At 46.9% G+C, this 22478-nt stretch overlaps 1 protein-coding gene and 1 long non-coding RNA gene across 2 annotated transcripts in view; one reads left to right on the forward strand and one right to left on the reverse strand.

Moving 5' to 3' along the window:
• LOC142749144 (uncharacterized) overlaps positions 1-17630 on the reverse strand; it is a 33712-nt gene extending 16082 nt beyond the window's left edge. The window contains exon 1 of the long non-coding RNA XR_012882380.1: positions 17366-17630. This is a non-coding gene — a long non-coding RNA (uncharacterized LOC142749144). The remainder of the gene's footprint in view (positions 1-17365) is intronic.
• Positions 17022-22478, forward strand: part of PPM1H (protein phosphatase, Mg2+/Mn2+ dependent 1H) — a 207189-nt gene continuing 201732 nt past the window's right edge. The window contains exon 1 of the mRNA XM_075856778.1: positions 17022-17504. Within this exon, the coding sequence (XP_075712893.1) occupies positions 17272-17504 (233 nt within the window). The 5' untranslated portion in view covers positions 17022-17271. The remainder of the gene's footprint in view (positions 17505-22478) is intronic.

Below are 22478 nucleotides of genomic sequence, written 5' to 3' on the forward strand. Positions count from 1 at the left end.
TATATTTTTTCATTTATATATGTATATGTATATCTTTTTATATTTATTTTTAATTTATAGTTTTTTATTTATTAAATTATATTATATACTAATATTGTATATTTATTTATTTGCGTATTGATCATATGCATTTTGGATCGATTTTGCTGTGGGCATTTGCAGACTATATGATGAACTTCATGACATACATTATAATTATTATGCATGCATCGTACTAATCATGCATTTACATTATCTGATGTTTTCTGTGTGGATATACTTTTTCCACCATTTCTACTTCCGCCTGTGTGCTGCATGCACAGACGCTCATCTGCGCATGCGCTGAGGGCGCTGTATTCCGGAGTGCTTTGTTTGTGTCTGTTTCTATGGTGATGAGCGTCTGACGTCATCTCTGTGCTCTCCGTCACCACGCAGACACGTAGCGCTTCCGGTAATGCGATGCCCACATCATGTGAGCTGAGCTGAGCGCCGATTTGTATGTTAATCACAGGTGTAAGTATTTTGTCCAGCATCTCTATAAAAACCCCCGATATTTTTAGTATAGTTAGCCTCCTGACGAAGCCGGTCTAGGGCGAAACGCGGGTCGAGGCGTTTTTTGTGCAACATTTCCCTACGTACCCTCCTCTTTCTACCATGTCTTTAGGTACAGTCCATTCATAATGATATTCTGGTGATGACTCTTTTTCAGCTTACATTCTATCTTATCACTTGCATTGCTGTTTTGGGGTCATACATGATGTATATTTATCATCTTCTCTATGTACCTATAAGGTTTATATTTGACTCTCTCGCCATTGCTGCTTAGTCAGTCATGCTTTGCATTTCATGGGGATTTTGAGTATGGGACACTGTTGGTTCGAGATGGGTTGTTCTGTTTACCTCTGGGTATTATTACAGCTATGCCACTGATGCTGCTCTTTGTATATGACTGTCTACATTTTTTCATCTGTCTATTTATGTAATACCATGTAGTGTTAATTATTATTAATAAAGATTTCTTGTAATGGCAGGAAGGAGGTGAAGGGAACAAGTGAGCCCTAATCTACCCACCGCCCTGTCCCTGCCTACTTGCAACGACCCGCCCTAGGCGACGGGGTACAACTTGGCGGCGGTCCCTACGCTGTCTAAGTGCAAGGGAGTACAAACAGGGAACACGCAAGGGAAGGGGCAGTAGCCCACGGAACGCTGCGAGGAAACGGAGCGGTGAATGAGTCAGTCAGGATCAGGATGTAGTGGAGTATACCAACGAGAGCACGGAGCAGGAAGCAAGCCAGGGGCAAAGCGAAGCAGGATAAGCGGAACTGAAGCAAGGCAGAAGCACGGCAGAAGCAAGGCAGAAGTGGGGCCAGGAATCCAAGAAGAATAACAAGCACTGAGGAAGAGAACACGGCAGGTATAAATGGACAGGGCGCGGAGCTAACTCCGACTGACCAGGCCGCGATAGGCTCTCCCACTCCTGAGCCTGCCACCCTGGTTGGTGGGAGCCGGTGTCAGTCTAAGAGGTCTGGCCTCAGGTGTCGACTGATTAATCCCGGGAGTATACACAGACGTAGTACCTGGCAGATCCTTTACAGTACTCCCCCTTTTATGAGGGGCCACCGGACCCTTACTAAGAGGACCCGGTTTAGTGGGGAAGAGAAGGTAGAACCTCCTGATCAATACCCAAGCGTGAACATCTCGAGCAGGTACCCAAGTCCTCTCCTCCGGCCCGTATCCTCTCCAATGGACCAGGTACTGGAGGGAGCCCTGGATCATCCTACTGTCCATAATCTTGGCCACCTCGAATTCCACCCCCTCAGGGGTGAGAACGGGAACAGGAGGTTTCCTCGAGGGGGACCAGGACGGGGAGCAGCGTTTAAGGAGGGAGGCATGGAAGACATCATGTATGCGAAAGGATGGGGGCAGCTCCAGACGGAAGGATACAGGGTTGAGGACTTCAATGATCTTATAAGGTCCAATAAATCGGGGAGCAAACTTCCTGGACGGGACCTTAAGGCGCAAGTTCCTGGACGACAACCAGACCAGATCCCCGACGACAAACCGGGGGTTAGCAGAACGTCTACTATCAGCCTGAATCTTTTGTACGCTCTGGGACGCCTCTAGGTTCTTCTGAACCTGGGCCCAGACTGTGCACAGTTCCCGATGAACGTCCTCTACCTCGGGATTATTGGAACAACCAGGAGAAACGGTTGAGAACCTTGGGTTAAACCCGAAATTACAGAAAAACGGGGAGACTCCTGACGAGTTACTGACCCGGTTATTCAGGGAAAATTCGGCAAGGGGAAGGAATGAGACCCAATCAAATTGACAGTCAGAGATGAAACACCTTAAATATTGTTCCAGGGATTGGTTAGTCCTTTCCGTTTGGCCATTAGTTTCGGGATGGAAGGCGGAGGAGAAGGACAGATCAATCTCCAACTTTTTACAAAAAGCTCTCCAAAATAAGGAAACAAATTGTACCCCTTTGTCAGAAACGATATTGACTGGGGCCCCATGGAGACGCAGGATGTGTTTAACAAACAAAGAAGCTAACGTCTTGGCGTTAGGTAGTTTCTTAAGGGGCACAAAGTGGCACATCTTGCTGAAGCGGTCTACTACCACCCACACCACCAACTTGCCCTGAGATGGAGGCAAATCGGTGATAAAATCCATGGAGATATGGGTCCAAGGTCTCTGGGGAATGGGCAAGGAATGTAGTAAGCCCGCAGGTCGGGACCTAGGGGTCTTGGACCTAGCACAAACCTCACAAGCGGTGACGTAAGCCCTAACGTCTTTAGGCAACCCAGGCCACCAATAGTTTCTGGTAATGAGGTGTTTGGTACCCAAGATGCCAGGATGACCAGATAGTGCGGAGTCATGGTTTTCCCTGAGTACCCTTAGCCGGTATTGCAGGGGGACAAACAGTTTGTCCCCAGGGAGGTTCCCGGGAGCTGAACCTTGATCAGCCGCTATGTCAGAAGCTAAATCAGAATCAGTGGCAGAAACGATTATACCAGGGGGTAAAATACAAGCAGGATCCTTCTCGGAAGGAGGATTGGCCATGAAACTACGTGACAGTGCATCAGCCTTAATATTTTTGGACCCAGCCCTATAGGTAACCAAGAAATTAAATCTGGTAAAGAATAGTGCCCAACGAGCTTGTCTAGGATTAAGCCTCCGGGCAGATTTTAGGAAAACCAGATTCTTGTGGTCAGTAAGGACCGTTACCTGGTGTCTGGCCCCCTCCAGGAAGTGACGCCACTCTTCAAAAGCCCATTTAATGGCTAAAAGTTCGCGGTTGCCAATATCATAGTTACTCTCAGTGGGCGAAAACTTCCTAGAGAAGTAAGCACAGGGGCGGAGATGGGTGAGGGAGCTGGTACCCTGGGACAAGACGGCCCCCACTCCCACCTCGGATGCGTCAACCTCCACAATAAATGGCTCCCTTTGGTTGGGCTGAACCAGCACGGGGGCCGAGATAAAGCACTTCTTGAGGGTCTCAAAAGCCTGGACGGCCTCAGGGGGCCAATGGAGGACATCAGCACCCTTGCGAGTAAGGTCCGTAAGAGGCTTAGCGACGACCGAGAAGTTGGCAATAAATCTCCTGTAATAGTTAGCGAACCCCAAAAAACACTGTAGCGCCTTCAGGGAGGCAGGTTGGACCCATTCCGCCACAGCCTGAACCTTGGCAGAGTCCATGCGGAATTCATGAGGAGTGAGGATTTGACCTAAAAATGGTATCTCCTGTACCCCAAACACACATTTTTCGGTCTTCGCAAACAGATTATTTTCCCGGAGGACCTGGAGGACCTTCCTGACATGCTCCACGTGGGAGGACCAGTCCTTGGAAAACACCAGTATGTCATCAAGGTACACTACAAGAAAATTACCCAGGTAATCTCTCAGGATGGGCATGACCAGGTATTCAAAATGACCCTCGGGTGTGTTGAACGCAGTTTTCCACTCATCCCACTCTTTGATGCGGATAAGGTTATATGCCCCCCGTAGATCGAACTTAGAAAACCATTGGGCTCCCTGAACCTGATTAAAAAGATCCGGAATCAAAGGAAGGGGATACTGGTTCCTTACGGTGACCTTATTCAGGTTCCGATAATCAATGCACGGCCTAAGACCACCATCCTTCTTCCCCACGAAGAAGAAGCCAGCACCTACAGGAGAAGTCGAGGGGCGAATGAAACCCTTGGCCAGGCATTCTTGGATATACTCCCTCATAGCTTCACGTTCAGGTCATGAAAGATTAAATATCCTATCCTTAGGAAGCTTGGCACCAGGCACCAAATCGATGGCGCAATCGTAATCTCTATGAGGGGGTAACACCTCGGAGGCCTCCTTAGAAAACACATCAGCGAAGTCCTGAACAAACTCAGGAAGCGTGTTTACCTCCTCCCGGGGAGAAATAGAGTTAACCGAAAGACATGACATCAGGCATTCACTACCCCATTTGGTGAGATCCCCAGTATTCCAATCAAACGTGGGATTATGCAGCTGCAACCAGGGAAGACCTAATACCAGATCGGACGATAATCCCTGCATCACCAGTACAGAGCACTGCTCCAAATGCATGGAGCCAACAAGGAGTTCAAAAACAGGAGTATGCTGAGTAAAATAACCATTAGCAAGAGGAGTGGAGTCGATACCCACTACCGGGATAGGATAAGGCAAATCAATAAAAGGCATTTTTAGAGACATAGCAAATTCCACAGACATGATATTAGCAGATGAGCCAGAATCCACGAAGGCACTGCCCGTGGCAGACCGGCCAGCAAACGAGACCTGAAAGGGAAGCAAAATTTTATTGCGTTTCATATTAACGGGAAATACCTGTGCGCCCAAGTGACCTCCCCGATGATCACTTAGGCGCGGAAGTTTTCCAGTTGTTTATTCTTGCGCCTGGGACAGGTGTTCAGTAGATGCTTGTCGTCCCCACAATAGAAGCAGAGACCATTCTTCCTGCGAAACTCTCTACGTTGTCGAGGGGACATGGAGGCCCCGGGTTGCATAGGTACCTCCGAGTCCTCCGTGGAAGAGCGAGGAGACGGGACCTCGGGGGGAATCGCAGGGAAGTTAGAGGGGAACACATTGAAACGTTCAAGCTGACGTTCCCTGAGACGTCGGTCAAGTCGTACTGCTAGGGCCATAACCTGGTCTAGGGAGTCAGAAGAGGGGTAGCTAACCAGCAGATCCTTCAGGGCGTCAGATAATCCTAACCTAAACTGGCACCTTAGGGCCGGGTCGTTCCACCGAGAAGCTACGCACCACTTTCTAAAATCAGAACAGTATTCCTCAACAGGTCTCCTACCCTGACGTAACGTCACCAGCTGACTCTCGGCTAAGGCAGTCCTGTCAGTCTCGTCGTAAAGGAGTCCGAGGGCAGAGAAAAAACGATCAACGGAGGAAAGTTCAGGGGCGTCAGGAGCCAAGGAGAAGGCCCACACTTGGGGCCCTTCCTGGAGTCGGGATATAATGATACCCACCCGCTGGTTCTCGGAACCTGAGGAGTGAGGTTTTAGGCGGAAATAAAGTCTGCAACTCTCCCGGAAGGAGAGAAAAGTCTTACGGTCCCCTGAGAACCGGTCAGGTAACTTGAGGTCGGGTTCTAGAGGTGAGGTGAGGGGTACTACTAAGGCAGCGTCACCCTGGTTGACCCTCTGAGCCAGGGCCTGGACCTGTAGGGAGAGTCCATGATAGCGTCAGCGTAGGAGAAATGGTAGACTAGGTATAGGCTTGTTATTATGTAATGGCAGGAAGGAGGTGAAGGGAACAAGTGAGCCCTAATCTACCCACCGCCCTGTTCCTGCCTACTTGCAACAACCCGCCCTAGGCGACGGGGTACAACTTGGCGGCGGTCCCTACGCTGTCTAAGTGCAAGGGAGTACAAACAGGGAACACGCAAGGGAAGGGGCAGTAGCCCACGGAACGCTGCGAGGAAACGGAGCGGTGAATGAGTCAGTCAGGATCAGGATGTAGTGGAGTATACCAACGAGAGCACGGAGCAGGAAGCAAGCCAGGGGCAAAGCGAAGCAGGATAAGCGGAACTGAAGCAAGGCAGAAGCACGGCAGAAGCAGGCTGGAGCAAGGCAGCAGTGGGGCAAGGAATCCAAGAAGAATCACAAGCAATGAGGAAGAGAAAACGGCAGGTATAAATGGACAGGGGGCGGAGCTAACTCCGACTGACCAGGCCGCGATAGGCTCTCCCACTCCTGAGCCTGCCACCCTGGTTGGTGGGAGCCGGTGTCAGTCTAAGAGGTCTGGCCTCAGGTGTCGACTGATTAATCCCGGGAGAATACACAGACGTAGTACCTGGCAGATCCTTTACATTTCTATTTTTTGATACGTGGTAGATGCATATTTCTTCTATTCATTTTGGGTGTTATGTCCCCTGTGCTTTTAGGTTGTTCTATGATATAGTGGGGACTCCCTTGCTCTGCTGTTTGAGGTTCTTTTGTAGGTTTACAACATATTAGAATTCTTATTTAGAATTTTGACATAACATAAAAGCACACGGTATCTGTTAATGGTTCCCATTAATTTCTGAGGAAAATACATACAAATTTATTTTTTTTAAATCCATTGCTCATTGACTTTATATAGATAAAAAAAATAAGATATTTTTTGTCTCAAATATGGATTGAAAAACAGATGTATATTGTACATCAGCTGTAAAAATAAAAGCATTAACTTAAAACAGAAACATAACTTTACAGTGAAGATCCACGTCTTTTTAGCAATTGTTAAAAAAATATATGACTAGGATCTGTGGAATAATACGTCATCATCTTTTTTTGTTGCCAATAAAAAATACTGCACCCTATGTGGGGGTAAAACTTGTTCATGGTATGGTGGCATTATTCGGTCACTGCAACATTATTTAATCCTCACACAATGGTATTATTTTGTCCCTATGTGACTAAATGAGGTATGATTTACGTATTTATGATGGGAAAACGTATTTAGGGGTGGGGCTATAGTGGGACACGTACCTATAAATAAAATGTCACGGCCGTGGTCGCGGAACCGCCACCATTCCTTACCTTGCGATAGCCGCGACCACAAACCGTTGGGATCCGGGCAGCGTCTCCCTCATAGTGTCCGGCCCTGCTTGGAGTGTTCAGGTGCGCACGCTCGGTCCCAGCCTTAAAGGGCCAGCGTGCGCACATATTAAAGTTCCCTAATTAACCCCTGTTCATGCTGGACTATAAGAAGGGCTCCGCCCTTCCACTCCTTGCCTGAGCTTGTTTGTACTTTTCCCTTGTCTGTATTGCAAATGGTCCCTTAGTGTTTTCCTGCTCCCAGTGTGCACGTTCCCTGCATCCTATCTCCTGTATCCCGTGCTGTTTAATTCCTGAGCTTGCCTTGTATCGGAGTTGTGTCATGCTGCCCGCTGGATACACCACGTCTAGTGTCATCTGCCATCCCTGTTGCCATCCGCCACGTCTTGCGCAACCTGCCACTCCTAGCCCCATCTGTGCCGGAAGCCCTGCCGTTGTCTGGACTATCTCAGGTACCCTTGTGCTACAAACCTCTTCGACAAGACTGTGCATAGACAGTGAGTTGGCCAGCTGCCTATTCGCTTCGGCAGAGCGGCCTAGTGGGTCCACATACCTTAGATCGTGACATAAAACATTTGCATGAAGCGCAGCACTACATAACAGCAATATCACCTATCAAACCAACCCTTACCTGTCAAATAGTGCCACAAGGTGACCTTTGTGTTCCCAAAGTCTAGCAACGCCCCTGTCCAGCAACATTACTATGTGTAAGGTTCCCCTAAGGGTCTATTCACACTGCTGTGTATGTTCGGAGTATGCGCCGGAAAAGCTATCGTCGGAAATATGTTGAATGTATCCATAGGGTCCATTTACATCCATAGAAAGATCCAACTAGCAGCAGTCACGACATGCCAATGTAATGTCATCACGTTACTTTTATAACAGTGGAGCAGCTGGGGATCATAGTAAGTACGTTTTTGAATTTTAATGTGTTAGCAAGCTTTATGAGGTATTTATAAACTTACTAAAAAACCACAGTATATGAATCTGGAGCTTTCCTTTAAAAACTCATGCTGAATTCGTGCTGATTGAAAGCAGGGAGCAGGTATAGCCTTCCGGTGTTTCCACGGGAGTTTTTCGTACCAAGCGCCCACAATACCCACACAAAAACATTTTAAAAAACATTATACTTTTACACTATCCTTATCCCAGTCTGTACCACATCTTTAACCCCTCAAGGACATGGTCTATATTGGCCTTAAGGACCAAGCATTCTTTTTTGTTTTTTCCTCCCAGCTTTCCAAAAGTTATAACTTTTTTTATTTTTATGTCGATATAGCCATATGAGGGCTTGTTTTTTTGCAGGACGAGTTATATTTTTGAATTGCACAATTTTTGGGTGTATATATTATATTGCTTATCTTTTATTCATTTTTTTAGGGAAGGAATTTAAAAAAAACAGTAATTCCAGCATTGTTTTTCGCGTTTTACTACCGTTTACTATGCGGTGTAAATAAGATGTTAACTTTATTCTATGGATCAGTACGAAGACAGATGTACCAAATATGTATCGTTTTTTTATGTTTTACTACTGTCGCCATATGAGGACTTGTTTTTTGCTGGACGAGATGCAGTTTTCATTGGTATCATTTTTGGGTACATGGTAATTATTGATTAACTTTTATTAAAATTTTTGGTGTGGGGAATGGAAATAATTTTCGCCTTTATTTTTGGGTGTTTTTCTTATACCGCGCTCACCCGGCAGTTTAATTAATGACTTAACTTTATCACTCGGGTCATTACCGATAGTGGTAATACCATATACGTGTATGTTTTGTGTTTTTTTGCACTTCTAGCATACAAAACCATTTTTTTGTGGGAAAAAAGTGTTTTTTTAATTTTAAGGGCTTATTTAGACGAAGGTGTAATACGTCCGTGCAACGCGCGTGATTTTCACGTGCCTCGCACTAACCTATGTTAGTCTATGGGGCCGTGCAGACTGTGCGTGAGTTTCACGCAGTGTGTCGGCCACGTAAAACTCACGACATGTCCGATATGTGTGCGTTTTCCGCGCATCACGCACCCATTGAAGTCAATAGGTGCGTGAAAATCACGCGCAGTACACGGAAGCACATCCGTGTGACGCGCGTTATTCGTGCAACAGCAGTAAAACTATGAATGAAAACAGAAAAGCACCACGTGCTTTTCTGTTTACAAACATACAGAGTGTCATAATCATGGCGGCCGCGCGAAAATCACGCAGCCACGCATCATACACTGTTGACACACGGAGCTGTTAAGTACCTTTTGCGCCCGCAAAACGGCACGTTTTTTGAGCGTGCAAAATGCGCACGCTCGTGTAAATCCGGCCTAACTGTAATCCTTTTTTTAATTTTATTTTTTAATAAACTTTAACTATTTTCATTTTTTTTATTTATTAATCCCACTAGGGGACTTCACCATGAGAACTTCTGATCGTTTATATAATTCTTTGGTATACTTAGTATACCAAAGCATTATTGCCTGTCAGTGTAAAACTGACAGGCAATCTATTAGGCCATACCTCTGGCTCGGCCTAATAGGCATACAGCCAGGGGGCCTTTATTAGGCCCCCCAGCTGCCATGGCAACCCATTGGCGGTCGGCGATTGCACTCGCGGGCCGCCAATCGGTGACAGAGGGAGCTCCCTCCCTCTGTTAAACAACTTAAATGTCGCAGTCACTATTGACCTCGGAATTTAAGGTGCTAAATGGCTGGGATTGGAGGTTTCTCCAATCCCAGCCGTTGCAGGAGGAGCCCGGCTGTCACTCACAGTCGGACTCTCACGGCGATCGTGCGGGCACAGCTTCTGTGCCCACACGTTCTCCTTTACGTACATGCACGGCGGAATGCTCTAATGGTTGCATTCTATGCCGTACATGTACGGGATTTTGTGCAAAAAGGGTTAAAGGGAACCTCCCAGCAAGATGATAGTGACCTAACCGCGGGCATTATAAGTTTACTGCCGCAAACATTATGAACTATGTTTTACTCACGCGTTGAGGCATTTTAGAGAAAACATAAGAGAGCTGCTTTTACCCGGCAGAGGAGCAGAGAGACATTGTCTCCCTTCCCCGCTGCTTAGGGTATGTGCACACGTAGCGTTTTCAGGCGTATTTCGGGGCATTTACGCCTCGAAAAACGCCTAAAAAATTGGAAGCAGAATGCCTCCAAACATCTGCCCATTAATTTCAATGGTAAATACGGCGTTCTGTTCCGACGGTGCGTTTTTTTACACCTCATTTTCAAAAAACGGCGTGTAAAAAGACACCCACGAAAAAGAAGTGCATGTCACTTTTTGAGCTGTTTTTGGAGCAGTTTTTCATTGACTCTATAGAAAAACAGCTCCAAAAATGGCCGTAAAAAACGCAGCGAAAAACTTGAGTTTCTAAAAAAACGGCTGAAAACATCTCCATATTTTCATACCTTTTTGAGTTTGTGTGTGCACATACCCTCACTCTTGTAGGCAGGTCTGGCGTTAGGGCCCCCTGCTGACTATAGCAGCCATAGCGGCTGCTATGGGGTCCACGGCATGAGGAGACCCACACCGACGGCACATAAATGTTATGTGCCGGGCGGCACGGGCCCCCTCATGCCCGGTGGCGTTGCTAGCACCGGAGTGGGCCCTGGTGCTAGCAACTGCCACATTCACTTGGATCTGCGTCCGCAGATATAATTGAATAGCATAGGCTGCGGGCCACGTTAGGCCTGCACGTTAGGCCTGCAGCCTATAAGCTGCTGGGACGGAGTCCCTGCACAGGCCGGAGTGATGATGTCATTGCATCGCGCTGGCCTACGACATCTGGGATGGTGTCCGTCGTGGGAACGGAGTTAGGTAAGTAAAAAAATGTTTTGGGGGGGTGACGCTATCTACTAGGGGGGCTGTGTGGCACTATGCAGGGGGGAGCGCTGTGTGGCTGTAATGATGGGGGGTAGGGAAACGGACAAGTGAGCCCTAGTCTACCCGCCACTCTGTCCCTGCCTACTTGCAACGACCCGCCCTAGGCGACGGGGTACAACTGGGCGGCGGTCCCTGCGCTCAGTAAGTGCACGACAAACATACAAGGGAATACAAGCAAGGGAAAGGGGCAGTTGCCCACGGCAACACCGTGAGCAACCAGAGTGGTGAACGAGCCGAGTCAAGCAAGGAGTGTGCGAGGTACCAAACGAAGAGCAGAAGAGTAGTCAGTAAGCCAGGGTCAGTATGGAGCAGGATCAAAATAGAAGGAGCTGTAGCTGGGCCAGGAAACCACACAAAAAGAATCACAAGCACCGAGGGACAGGAAGGGCAGGCTTAAATAGACCGAGGGCGGGAGCTAGCTGAGTCTGGCCAGGTTGCGATAGGCTCTCCCACTCCTAAGCCTGCCAGCCTGAGTGGTGGAAGCTGGAGTCAGTCTCAGGGATGTAGATTCAGGTGCTGACTGATTAATTATGGGAGTTAACCCCGAAGCTGTGCCTGGCAGATCCTTTGCAGTGGCACTATACAGGTTGAGGGCTGTATGGCACTATCTGCTAGGGGGGGCTGTGTGGCACCATACAGGGGGAGCACTGTGTGGCGCTATCTACTATGGGGCTGTGTGGCGCTATCTACTATGGGGGCTGTGTGTCACTATACAGGGGAGGGCTGTGTGGTACTATCTACTAGGGGGGCTGTGTGGCACTATACGAGGGGGCTGTGTGGCACTATCTACTAGGGGGGGTTGTGTGGCACTATCTACAGGGGGCTGTATGTGGTACTATCTACAAGATGGGGGGCTGTACGTGGCACTATCTACAAGAGGGGGGCTGTGTGTGGCACTATCTACAAGAGGGGGCTGTGTGGTACTATCTACAGGGGGCTGTGCGTGGCACTATCTACAGGGGGCTGTGTGTGGCACTATCTACAAGACGGGGGTCTGTGTGTGGCACTATCTACAAGAGGGGGCCGTTTGTGGCACTATCTACAAGAGAAGGGTCTGTGTGTGGTACTATTTACAAAAGGGGGGCTGTGTGTGGCACTATCTACAAGAGGGGGGGGCTGTGTGGCACTATCTATAAGCGGGGGGCTGTGTGTAGTACTATCCACAAGAGAAGGGGCTGTGTGTGGTACTATTTACAAAAGAGGGGCTGTGTGTGGCACTATCTACAAGAGGGGGGGGCTGTGTGTAGTACTATCCACAAGAGGGGGGCTGTGTGTGGTACTATCTACAGTGGGCTGTGTGTGGCACTATTATTGTGGGGCCTAAATGGGGTACTATTATAATGGGTGGCATTGCAGGGGCATTTTTTCCATCTGGGGCACTATATGAGGGTTTTGTAGAGGCTGGGGAGGTGCTACAAGAGAAAGAAGCCAAAGATGTTTGCGTTTCAAATTCTGCAGCGGCGATTTGTAGTTGGAAGAAGACGTTAGGGCAATCTGAGCAGGATGAAGACTAAAAGGAAAAGTGAAAGACTCCAATCTGAGAAGACGTCACTGATGAGTCACTGGATTTCACTGTATTGTATTAAAGGAGTTTTCCCATCTTAGACATTTATGGCATATGCACAGGAAATGCCAAAAATTTCTGAAAGATGCGGGCCCCAGCTCTGGGACCTGCACCTATATCAAGAACTGACCGCAGAATCAAGGCGAAGACCAGTGGAGAGAGAGAGAGAGAGTCACACGTGCGCGCAGCTCTCTTTATTCTGTTGTATGGTTGTTAAGGAAACAGCCGAGCAGCTCTTGCTCGGCTGTTTCCGTAACTCCCATTGAACAGATTGGAGAGAGCTGCACGTACGCATGGCCCTCACTGGTCTCCGCCTGGATTCTGCGGTCAGTTCTTGATATAGGTGCAGATCTATCAGACATTTTTGGCATTTTCTGTGCATATGCCATAAATGTCTAAGATGGGAAAACTCCTTTAAGTTATATGGTCTGCAGAGCGCTTGTGTAGGACTGGTGTCTACCACTATCTGGTCACTATGTGGTGGTAATATTAGTCTTTGGTTTACTACACACGTTTGACTACACAATTAAGAGTGGTCGCATTATTTATATATAGCTGAGGGGCGAGCCCCAAGAATTATTTCCTCTCGTGGGCCCGAGGTTCTCCAGTCCGACACTGGCTATAGGTGAAGCCTAGTCCTACCGTCTGCTCCCACGCTGGACACATGCCACTCACATGCTGTACACGTGCAGCACATGCGCCTCTCACAAACGACACGCTGGACACTTGCAGCATATTTACTGCACACACGCTGGACACGTTCCGCTCACACGCTGGATATGTCCTGCGCAGGTGCCACACACGCTGGACACCAGCCGCTTACAAACTGGGCACAGGCTGCACAATCACTCAAATTTATCAGATTTGTTTTCTTCCCATTTCTGACCCCAGGTAGATCGTTGCATCCAGACATCTGGGAATGCTTGAATTCAGTACAACTAGTACTTCTTTTTAAAGGAGCTGTCTTATGTGTTAGGCTGGGTTCACACGACCATGTTACGTCCGTAATGTACGGAACATATTTCGGCCGGAAGACCCGGACCGAACACACTGCAGGGGGCCGGGCTCCTAGCATCATACTTATGTACGATGCTAGGAGTCCCTGCCCCGCTGCAGGACAACTGTCCCATACTGTAATCATGTTTTCAGTACGGGACAGTAGTTCCACGTAGAGGCAGGGACTCCTAGCATCGTACATCACTATGATGCTAGGAGCCCGGCCCCCTGCAGTGTGTTCGGTCCGGGTCTTCCGGCCGAAATACGTTCCGTACATTACGGACGTAACATGGTCGTGTGAACCCAGCCTTAGGGATCTGCTAGGGTCAAACTTACATTTTCATGGAATTTTTGCTTAACATTTTTTGGTTTTGACTGTAAATGAACGTATTTTTTTTAAAAAAAAAGCTTCTCACATTTATCTGGTTACTTCTCTGGAAAGTAGCCAACTCATAAGAATGCAAAGTTTGTTTTTAAGACAAGTGCATGTACCTGTAGACGTGTGACCTTCGCACACCTTGAACTTTAAGGTCAGGTAAGCTTTTTATGTCAAACACCTGAACTTTTATACAATGCTGCAATAAATCACTGTGAAAAATCCACAGCAGAAATATGCAACTGAAACTCAGAATTCTGCTGTAGATTGGACCTATTGTGATTCCATGGATCGCTTTCCTGTGTGAAATCCGTGGCAATAATGAGCATGCTGTTGATTTTTAATTTCCGCAGCGCGCTTATTATTCTGCAGGGATATTTTCCTGACCGTGTGAATGGGGGTATAACACCTCATTCACATGCATTGGCGGCGGAATGTGAGTGGATTCTGTAAGGATTTAGATGACAAAATCCTGAACGTGTGGTTAGGTTTTGGTGAAGATAAGATTGTGCAAACACCACCATAAGACCAGGATCACACACACAGTTTTGATGCATTTTTTTTTTTTGAGCCTAACTCAGATGTGGACACTGGCGGATTAAGTGTACCATGGGCCCTGGGCTGTTGATACAACTTGGGCCCCCCTCACACAGAGTTCACAGCAGCACAGAATCTGCACGCTCCTCTCCTGAAATACTCTGTGCTGCTGTGAACTCTGCTCTTACCATTACGTGGTGACTTGCCAATCATTTGAAGGTGTTATTGAGGACAGGAGTGGAGGAGTGGTAACAGACTGAGCTACGTAATGGTAAGAGCAGAGTTTACAGCAGCACTGAATCTGCACGCTCATCTCCTGAAATACTCTGTGCTGCCTTAAACTCTGTGGACAGGTCAGGATCCTGTTTTTTTTAAAATGCTGCACTGTAGCGCAGCCTTATATAATGGATCGAGCGGGTTCCCCAGCAGCATTTAAAAGAAACAGGATCCTGACCTGTCCACAGAGTTTAAGGCAGCACAGAGTATTTCAGGAGAGGAGCCTGTGATTGGTTGCAGAGGCCGCTGCAGCCTGTGATTGGCTGCAGAGGCGGTCACGTGGGATGAAGCGTCATCCCTGGAGGCCGGCCTTCTGACGTCATCCTGACGTGCGTGACCGCCACTACAGCCTGTGATTGGCTGCAGCGGCGACATGGATGACACGTCACCGCTGGAGGCCGGACAGGAGGAATGTAAGTATGAACGTATTTTTTATTTTTTTTTATTACATTCAAATTGTATTTTCCGTGCGCCGAGCATGTACTGTCAAGGTTGTTGAAAGAGTTAGTGCAGCCCATTAACTCTATCAGCACCCTGGACAGTACCATGCTCGGCGCACGGAAATTACAGGTTCGGTCCGAAACAAACTTTTTCGTGAAATTCGGCGAACTAGCCGAACCGAACTTTTCAGAAGTTCGCTCATCTCTAGTCATAATGATGGCGGCTGCGCGAAAATCTCGCAGCCGCGCATCATACACTGATGACACATGGAGCCGTTAAGTGCCTTTTGCGCACGGAAAACGCCGCAGTTTTTGCGTGAGCAAAACGCACACGCTCGTGTAAATGAGGCCTAAAGGGTAAGTCAATTTTTAACAAACTTCTAACATGTCATAGTGACATGTCAGAACTTTTGATGGGTGGGGGTCCGGGTGCGGAGACTAAGCGGCAGAAGCGCTCATGTGAGCAAAGAGCCACTTCATTTCTGTTTGGCTTTTTCCGGAAAGCCAAGGTAGCGGTGTACGGGCTCATTGACTTTCTATGAGACCGTACATAAGCTGCTCAGCTTTCCGGAAACAGAAACCAAGTGGCTCAGCGCTCACACGAGTGCTTCCGACGCTTAGTTTTAGTGATCAGAGGGAGTCGGCGAGAGACACTGCTTCCGTAACCATCATTCAGTTTTATGGGACTTACGGATGGTGGATATGTCATACATTTTTCTTATGGGAAAACTGAGGGCTGTATGGGGGGATTATATTGCAAGGGGAGGTGAGTTTGTCTGACTTCTGGGGGCTCTATAGGGAGGTCTGAGTGTCTGATTCTGACATCTCTGTGGGGGGGGGTAGCCCCCCCCCCCATAGAGCCCGTCGCTCAGACCCCCCTATACAGCCCCCAGAAGTCAGACAATTTGACTTACCCTTGTAATATATTAGTAACTAGTGAGGGCTCTATGAGAAGGGGGGATTATACTGAATGGGGGAGGGGGGTTCTAACCATCTAAGTGACTCCAGAGGACTCCATGAAGGGGGGAATAACCCCCCCATCCCATCCCCCATAGAGCCCTCAGTATTTCAGTATTTATTATACAGCAGGGAGATTTGAGCGTGTAACTCACTGCTGAGTGTCTATGGAGGGAAATTATTGTCCCCCCATAGAGTCCTCTGCAGTGAGTTACACCGCTCAAACCCCCCCTGCTGTATAATAAATACTGAAATCCTGAGAGCTCTATGGGGGATCGGATGGGGGGTTATTCCCCCTTCATGGAGTCCTCTGGAGTCACTTAGATGTAAATTAAGATGGAGACGAACATGAACACTAACCTCCTCGTTGCTCGACCACCGCCCTTCTCGTCTGTTCCTCACTGGCGGTACGTGAAGCGTCAGAGGGGCGTGTTCTACCACGACTAGCAGACGCACGTCTGCTAGTCCTATCCAGACATTGATATCCATCCCCCTCCTCCTCATCAGCACTGCGCTGCCCTCTGCTGCAGTCCGCCCGCCCCTCCCTCTCAACGGCCATTAGCGGCGCTTCTTGTGAACGGCCATTAGTGAGTCCGACCGGATTTAAAATGATGTGCGTTTCGGGTTGCGATGGGCCCCCTAAAAGCTTGGGCCCCGGGCGGCCGCCCGAAACGCCTATATTATAATCCGCCACTGGATGTGGACACAAAAGAAAGGAGATGCATCAGACTTTTCTTCATAACTTCCCCTCCTTCGGATCCACCTGGCTTTGGCTAAATAACATTATATATCTGTACGTGATTCCAGTAATAAATCTTTAGGCCATGCCTATGAATTGTGTGGCACGCTTTCGTCGTGCTGAGACCCCGCTACTATGTCTCCCACCTGAGATAGAGATGACGGTCCACGCGCCGCATACACGCAAGGCTGAGCCCTCCAGCACCGAAGCGGCTCGTAGATCACGTGACAGGGAGGGGGTCACATGACCAGAGGTTTAGCCGTAACATCACGGAGCGCTGGGAACCTGCAGACCTGGAGCGCCTGTCTACACGTTTATTTCCTTATCAGATAGCAGCTGGCAGGCCGATCCATGCAGCTCCCTGCACACTGCGAGGAGAAAGGGAATGCTGCCCGAGTGAGCCCAGTGCGTGCCAGTCATTTCTTCATGCTGCCTCCACCAGTGTGCCGCTTGTAATATGCTCACTCGGATGAAATCTGCTGTGGCCAATTTCATGGGAGGAATCATGGCTGGCAGCTCCGGCTCTGACCATGCCAATGGCTCTGACTTACCTATGAGGTTTCCTTATGTCAGACCGGAGTTCCTAGGACTGTCGCAGGACGAGATAGAGTGCTCGGCCGACCATATCGCCAGACCAATTCTGATCCTGAAGGAAACCAAGAGGTTACAATGGAGCACCGGCTATGCAGAGTGAGTGCAGTCCTCGTCCATGTCTCCGGTTGTTGTTATTATTAATGCTATTGATCATCTGTCAAGGTCATATTCCCAGTGCAGGGCACAGGTTGTTTAGCTGCTTGTGACGTAACAACTACTCTAATTATCCTATTAACAAGACTTACCCGACTCCCAGCCTGTCAGGTCTAATGTGCTGCAGGCCTAGGAGAGGGATGGATGCTTGTGCCTCGGAGTGCATCACATACGTTGTATTGTTGACTATCTGTGCATCATGACAAGCGACTATATGATGGAGGTTGTTTACCTACTAGTTCCTCTTCCCCTGACACTTTATTTTATTTTATTTAGTAAACCGGTGTGTGTATAATAAATATATATATATATATATATACCCTTTTTATTTAGTAAACAGGTGTGTGTGTGTGTGTATGTATATATATATATATATATTTATTTTTATTTTTTCACACTAGAGGCCAGAAAAATTACCAAGCACTCTTTAGTGTTGTCCTAGGGAATCTGGGCCTCATTGTATGACAACTTATGCAAACAAATGAGCATTATTTATTCACAGCAGCCAATCCGATCCGAGCTTTCAATTTACCAGAGTGATTTAAAAATAATATTAATTGATTTCAGTGGTTGCTAATTTTAGACATTCTGCAGAGACACATTTGTGTCCGTGATCCCTGCATGCTCCAACAGATGCCATATATCGGACCTCTATTTTCAGTGCTTCCAGCGGATATATCACCCCGCGCTGAACTATGCGGGCATTAATACGTTTCTGTATTTCTCACCAAAACATACTGGGGCAGATTTACTAATGCTGACAGCGTAAACTGAGAACCGCCAGTCAGAAGATGCGCCACATTTATGGTGCACTCTGTATGATAAACTTGACGCATCTTGCTAGACATGTTACACTCTGTTCTTCCTTATACCGCTTCTTGTTTGGCTGAGTTTACGGCAGTTGTTTAGTGACAAAATGTTGGTGCGCTTTTAAGCCACGCCCTTTACAATTAGCCACACCCCTTTTCTAGTCCCTTTTGAAAGTGTCTAGTGATGCGCAAACATCTGTTCTTCAATTCAATTATTGTCTAAATTGATTCTCCCACCCCCCCCCCAAAAAAGGCCACCGCTACAATAGTAAAGCTGTGCCATTGAATGAGGCCAGCCATGCCCAGCACCTGCTTCCCTTCATGTCCTTGCAGAAAAAGCAGCCGCACCCATATACTCTCCCTGCTGACACGACCGCCATCTTTCGCCAATCACACTGCTTCAGAAGGCACAGACACGAGAGATGATCGGAAAACGTTCTGAATAGAAATTGATGAAGTGATAGGTGCGTCATTTAGGACCTAACGGTCAGTTTCACTCAGCATTTTGACACCTTCTTTGTGGCATTTTTCGCAGGTTTACGTTTTTTTGTGACTAAATAAATAGCGCAGTCAACTGTGCTATTCCGTCAAAAAAACGGAAACCTTCCGAAATGGTGTCAAACAGAAACAATTAGCAATGTTTCCGTCACCATTGATATCAATGGTGATGCAAATGGAAGCTAAGGTTTCCGTTTGACTTTCCGTTGAGGGGTTCACCTCCGATGGAACCCCTCAACAGAAGGGCAAAGCTGATGTGAACAGGCCCTAACAGTGCTGTGAAAAAGTAAAATATTTGACAAAGATAACCCAAGTAAACTGTTTATAAATGATTTCATTTATTGAATAAAAGATGCTGTTAAGCCCTACCTGGCCCTATATTGGTCCCTTCGCTACTTAATAAATGAGCCAAGTCACTGAAATCTACCAGTCTAGAAAGGGTTACAAATCCGTTGCGAAGACTCTGGGACTCCAGCAAACCACAGTGAGAGCCATTATTAATAAATGGAGAAGCCTCGGAACAGCGGTGTCTGGCCTGCCAAAATTTCAACAAGAGCGCACTGGCAAAATAATCCAGACAAACAGCAAAATAACTCCGTTATGTACTGCGTATGCGCCGGTTAGGTCACATTATACCCGGGTGTAGTGTGACGTAATCGGCGCATGCGCAGTACATCCAGTTAGATCGGTTAAACTTCAGTGATGTGCTGCGCACGGGCCGTGCAGAGGTGCGGGCGCGCTCATGGTGAATACGGGGCCGGGTGCGATCATGTCTTCTACACTGCCTTGGCCCTGTAAATCTAGGAAGGGAGGGTCGGACTGGGGATAGAAGGTAGATGAGTTTGGAGCAACGGTGACTACCTCGTTGCTCCAAAAAGCTAATTTGCATAGAAGGAATAAAGTGATTTTTGCTGCAACGGGGCCACTCAGCTGAAAAATGTAACGTTTTGAATTCGGGTGAGGCTACACTATATTACTGTGCTGCTGGTTTGAGACTCCCTTTAAAGGGATTTTTCCCCTCAGAGACATTTATGACATATCAACAAGATATGTCAGATAGATGTGGGTCCCGCCTCTGGGACCCACACCTCTCTAGAACTGGGTCCCCCCCTAAACAGCGTTCTACTTTTTTTTTTTCCTCTCTGCCTCCCCAGGCACTTCCTGACTATATGGTCAGGAGTAACTCCCATAGTTGTGAATGGCAGTTACAGAAGCAGCGTAGCATTCAGTTCTATGGGACTTACGGAAACAGCGTAGCTTAGCGACCTACGCGGTTTCCTAATTCATGGTCGGAATTTGCCTGCTTCTGCCGCAACACAGAGCAGCAGAACGGGGTTTAGGGGGCTCCGTTCTAGAGATACGTGCGGGTCCTAGAGGTGGAACCCGCATCTACCTGATATTTGACATATCCTGTGGATATGTCATAAATGTCTTCCATGGGGAAACCCCTTTGAGGTCAATGAACATGATTCCACAATAAGAAAGTCACTGGGCAAAAATGACATCCATGGGAGAGTTTTAAGGCGCAAACCACTACTGACCAAAAAGAATACAAAAGATCGTCTCACATTTGCCAAAAAAACGTATAGATGACCAAGGTCCTGACTTGAATCCCATTGAGATGCTGTGGAAAGACGTTAAACAAGCAGTTCAGGCTCGAAAGCCCTCCGATGTAGCTGAATTAAAACCATTCTGCGAAGAGGGGGCCAAAATTCCCCTACACCGATGTAAAAGACTCCTCACAAGTTATCGGAAACGGTTGATTATAGTTGTTACTGCCAAGGGTGGCACAACTAGTTATTAAGTTTAGGGTGGCAATTTACTTTTTCACACGAATGATATAGGTTTGGGATAAATCTTTATCCTCAATAAATGGAATGATCGTTTCAAAGCTGCATTTTGTGTTTGTTATCTTTGTTTTATATTAACCCCTTCCTGCTGCGGCCAGTTCTAACCTTCCTGACAGAGCCTCATTTTTCAAATATGACATGTTTCATTTTATGTGGTAATAACTTTAAAATGCTTTTACCTGTCCAAGCGATTCTGATTGTTTTCTCATGACACAATGGACTTTGTTGCTTGTAAAATTTGGTCGATGTATTTAATTGTAAAAAAACCACCAAAAGGTGTTTGGAGGCGTTCTACTTCCGATTTTTCAGCCATTTACAGGCCAAAAATAAGCCGTGTGTACATACCCTAAGACAGATAGCAATAACACACAAAATAGTTGCTAATTAACATTTCACATATGTGTACTTTGTTTGCATCCTTTTATTTTTCTAGGATGTTAGAAGGCTTAGAACTTTAGCAGAAATTTCTCACGTTCTCAAGATCGCTTTAAAAGGCTATTTTTTCAGGGATCAGTTCAGTTCTGTGGCTTTGAGTGGCCCATACTTTACAAACCCCCATTTTAAAAGATGCACCCCTTAAATTATTCAAAATCGAATTTATAAGGTTTTTGAATTTTTTTAATATGATGTTAACATAAATTTTATTTATTTGTGTTCTCATGTTCTACTTTTTACTAATTACTTTTACTTCTCTATGGGGGCTGCTATTTTTTTTTTCATCTCTGTATGTGTCGATTAACGAGCCGTTCCATTCTCTGCAGCGTACGCCGTCTGTGTGGGAACGGCGCAAGCACCGCTCCCACACAGACCAGTATGGAGCTTGTTCGCAGAGCGAAATCCGGCGCCATGTTCATGAGGACCAGAAGCGGCTGCCAGACAGTAAGATGACGACTACCAGCCGCGGCTTCCGGCCATATGTCCAAGGAAGCGAAGGCGCAAGGAATAGGAGCGGCGGCAGGAGCAGGTCATTTATGTTCGTGTATGTGATGTGTGTATTATGTTCGTGTTCTACTATCTGCTGAGCACTGTATCTAATCCTCCTACACTGTGCAGTCACTCAGAAATGGCGGCACATAGTGTAGGAGGTTTGAAGATTCAAACCCCTCCTTCTCCTGGCACTAGCCAGAATAAGCGAGGGGGTATTGTGTGAGGACACTAGAAAGAGTGTGTCTACCCCAAATTTGCAGCATAAAGCAATGAGGTTGCTTTACCACATTGACCATGCTGCAATTTTGGGAACTGCTCTCTCTAGTGGCCAGCACATGGAAATGTTATAAATTAGAATCTAATTTATAATATTTCCTGACTTGTGAAAAAATTAAAACAATTGAAACAATGTGTAATCACTCAAATAATTGTTTAACTAAAAAATAAAAAAAATTCTAGCGACACATTACCTTTAAGCTTTTCACAGGAATTAAAGCAAAGTAGAGGGGAAATTTTACTAATTTCATAATTTTTTGCAGAAATCCATTTTTTTTCCTGTAACTCAGAAATTTATACCAGAGAAATACAACTACAAATGTATTACCCAGATTCTGCAGGTTTTAGAAATATCCAACATGTGGCCCTAGCGTAATACTGTCCTTCGAAGCAATGGAGCACCTAGAGGATTTTGGGCCTTCTTTTTATTAGATTATATTTTAGGCACCATGTCCGGTTTGAAGAGGTCTTGTGGTGCCAAAACAAAGGAAACACTCTAAAAAATACCCCATTTTGGAAATTACACCCCACAAGGAATTTATCTAGGTGTGTAGGGA

The sequence above is a fragment of the Rhinoderma darwinii genome, chromosome 3 (genome assembly GCF_050947455.1).
Source record: "Rhinoderma darwinii isolate aRhiDar2 chromosome 3, aRhiDar2.hap1, whole genome shotgun sequence".
In the NCBI taxonomy this organism is placed as follows: domain Eukaryota; kingdom Metazoa; phylum Chordata; class Amphibia; order Anura; family Rhinodermatidae; genus Rhinoderma; species Rhinoderma darwinii.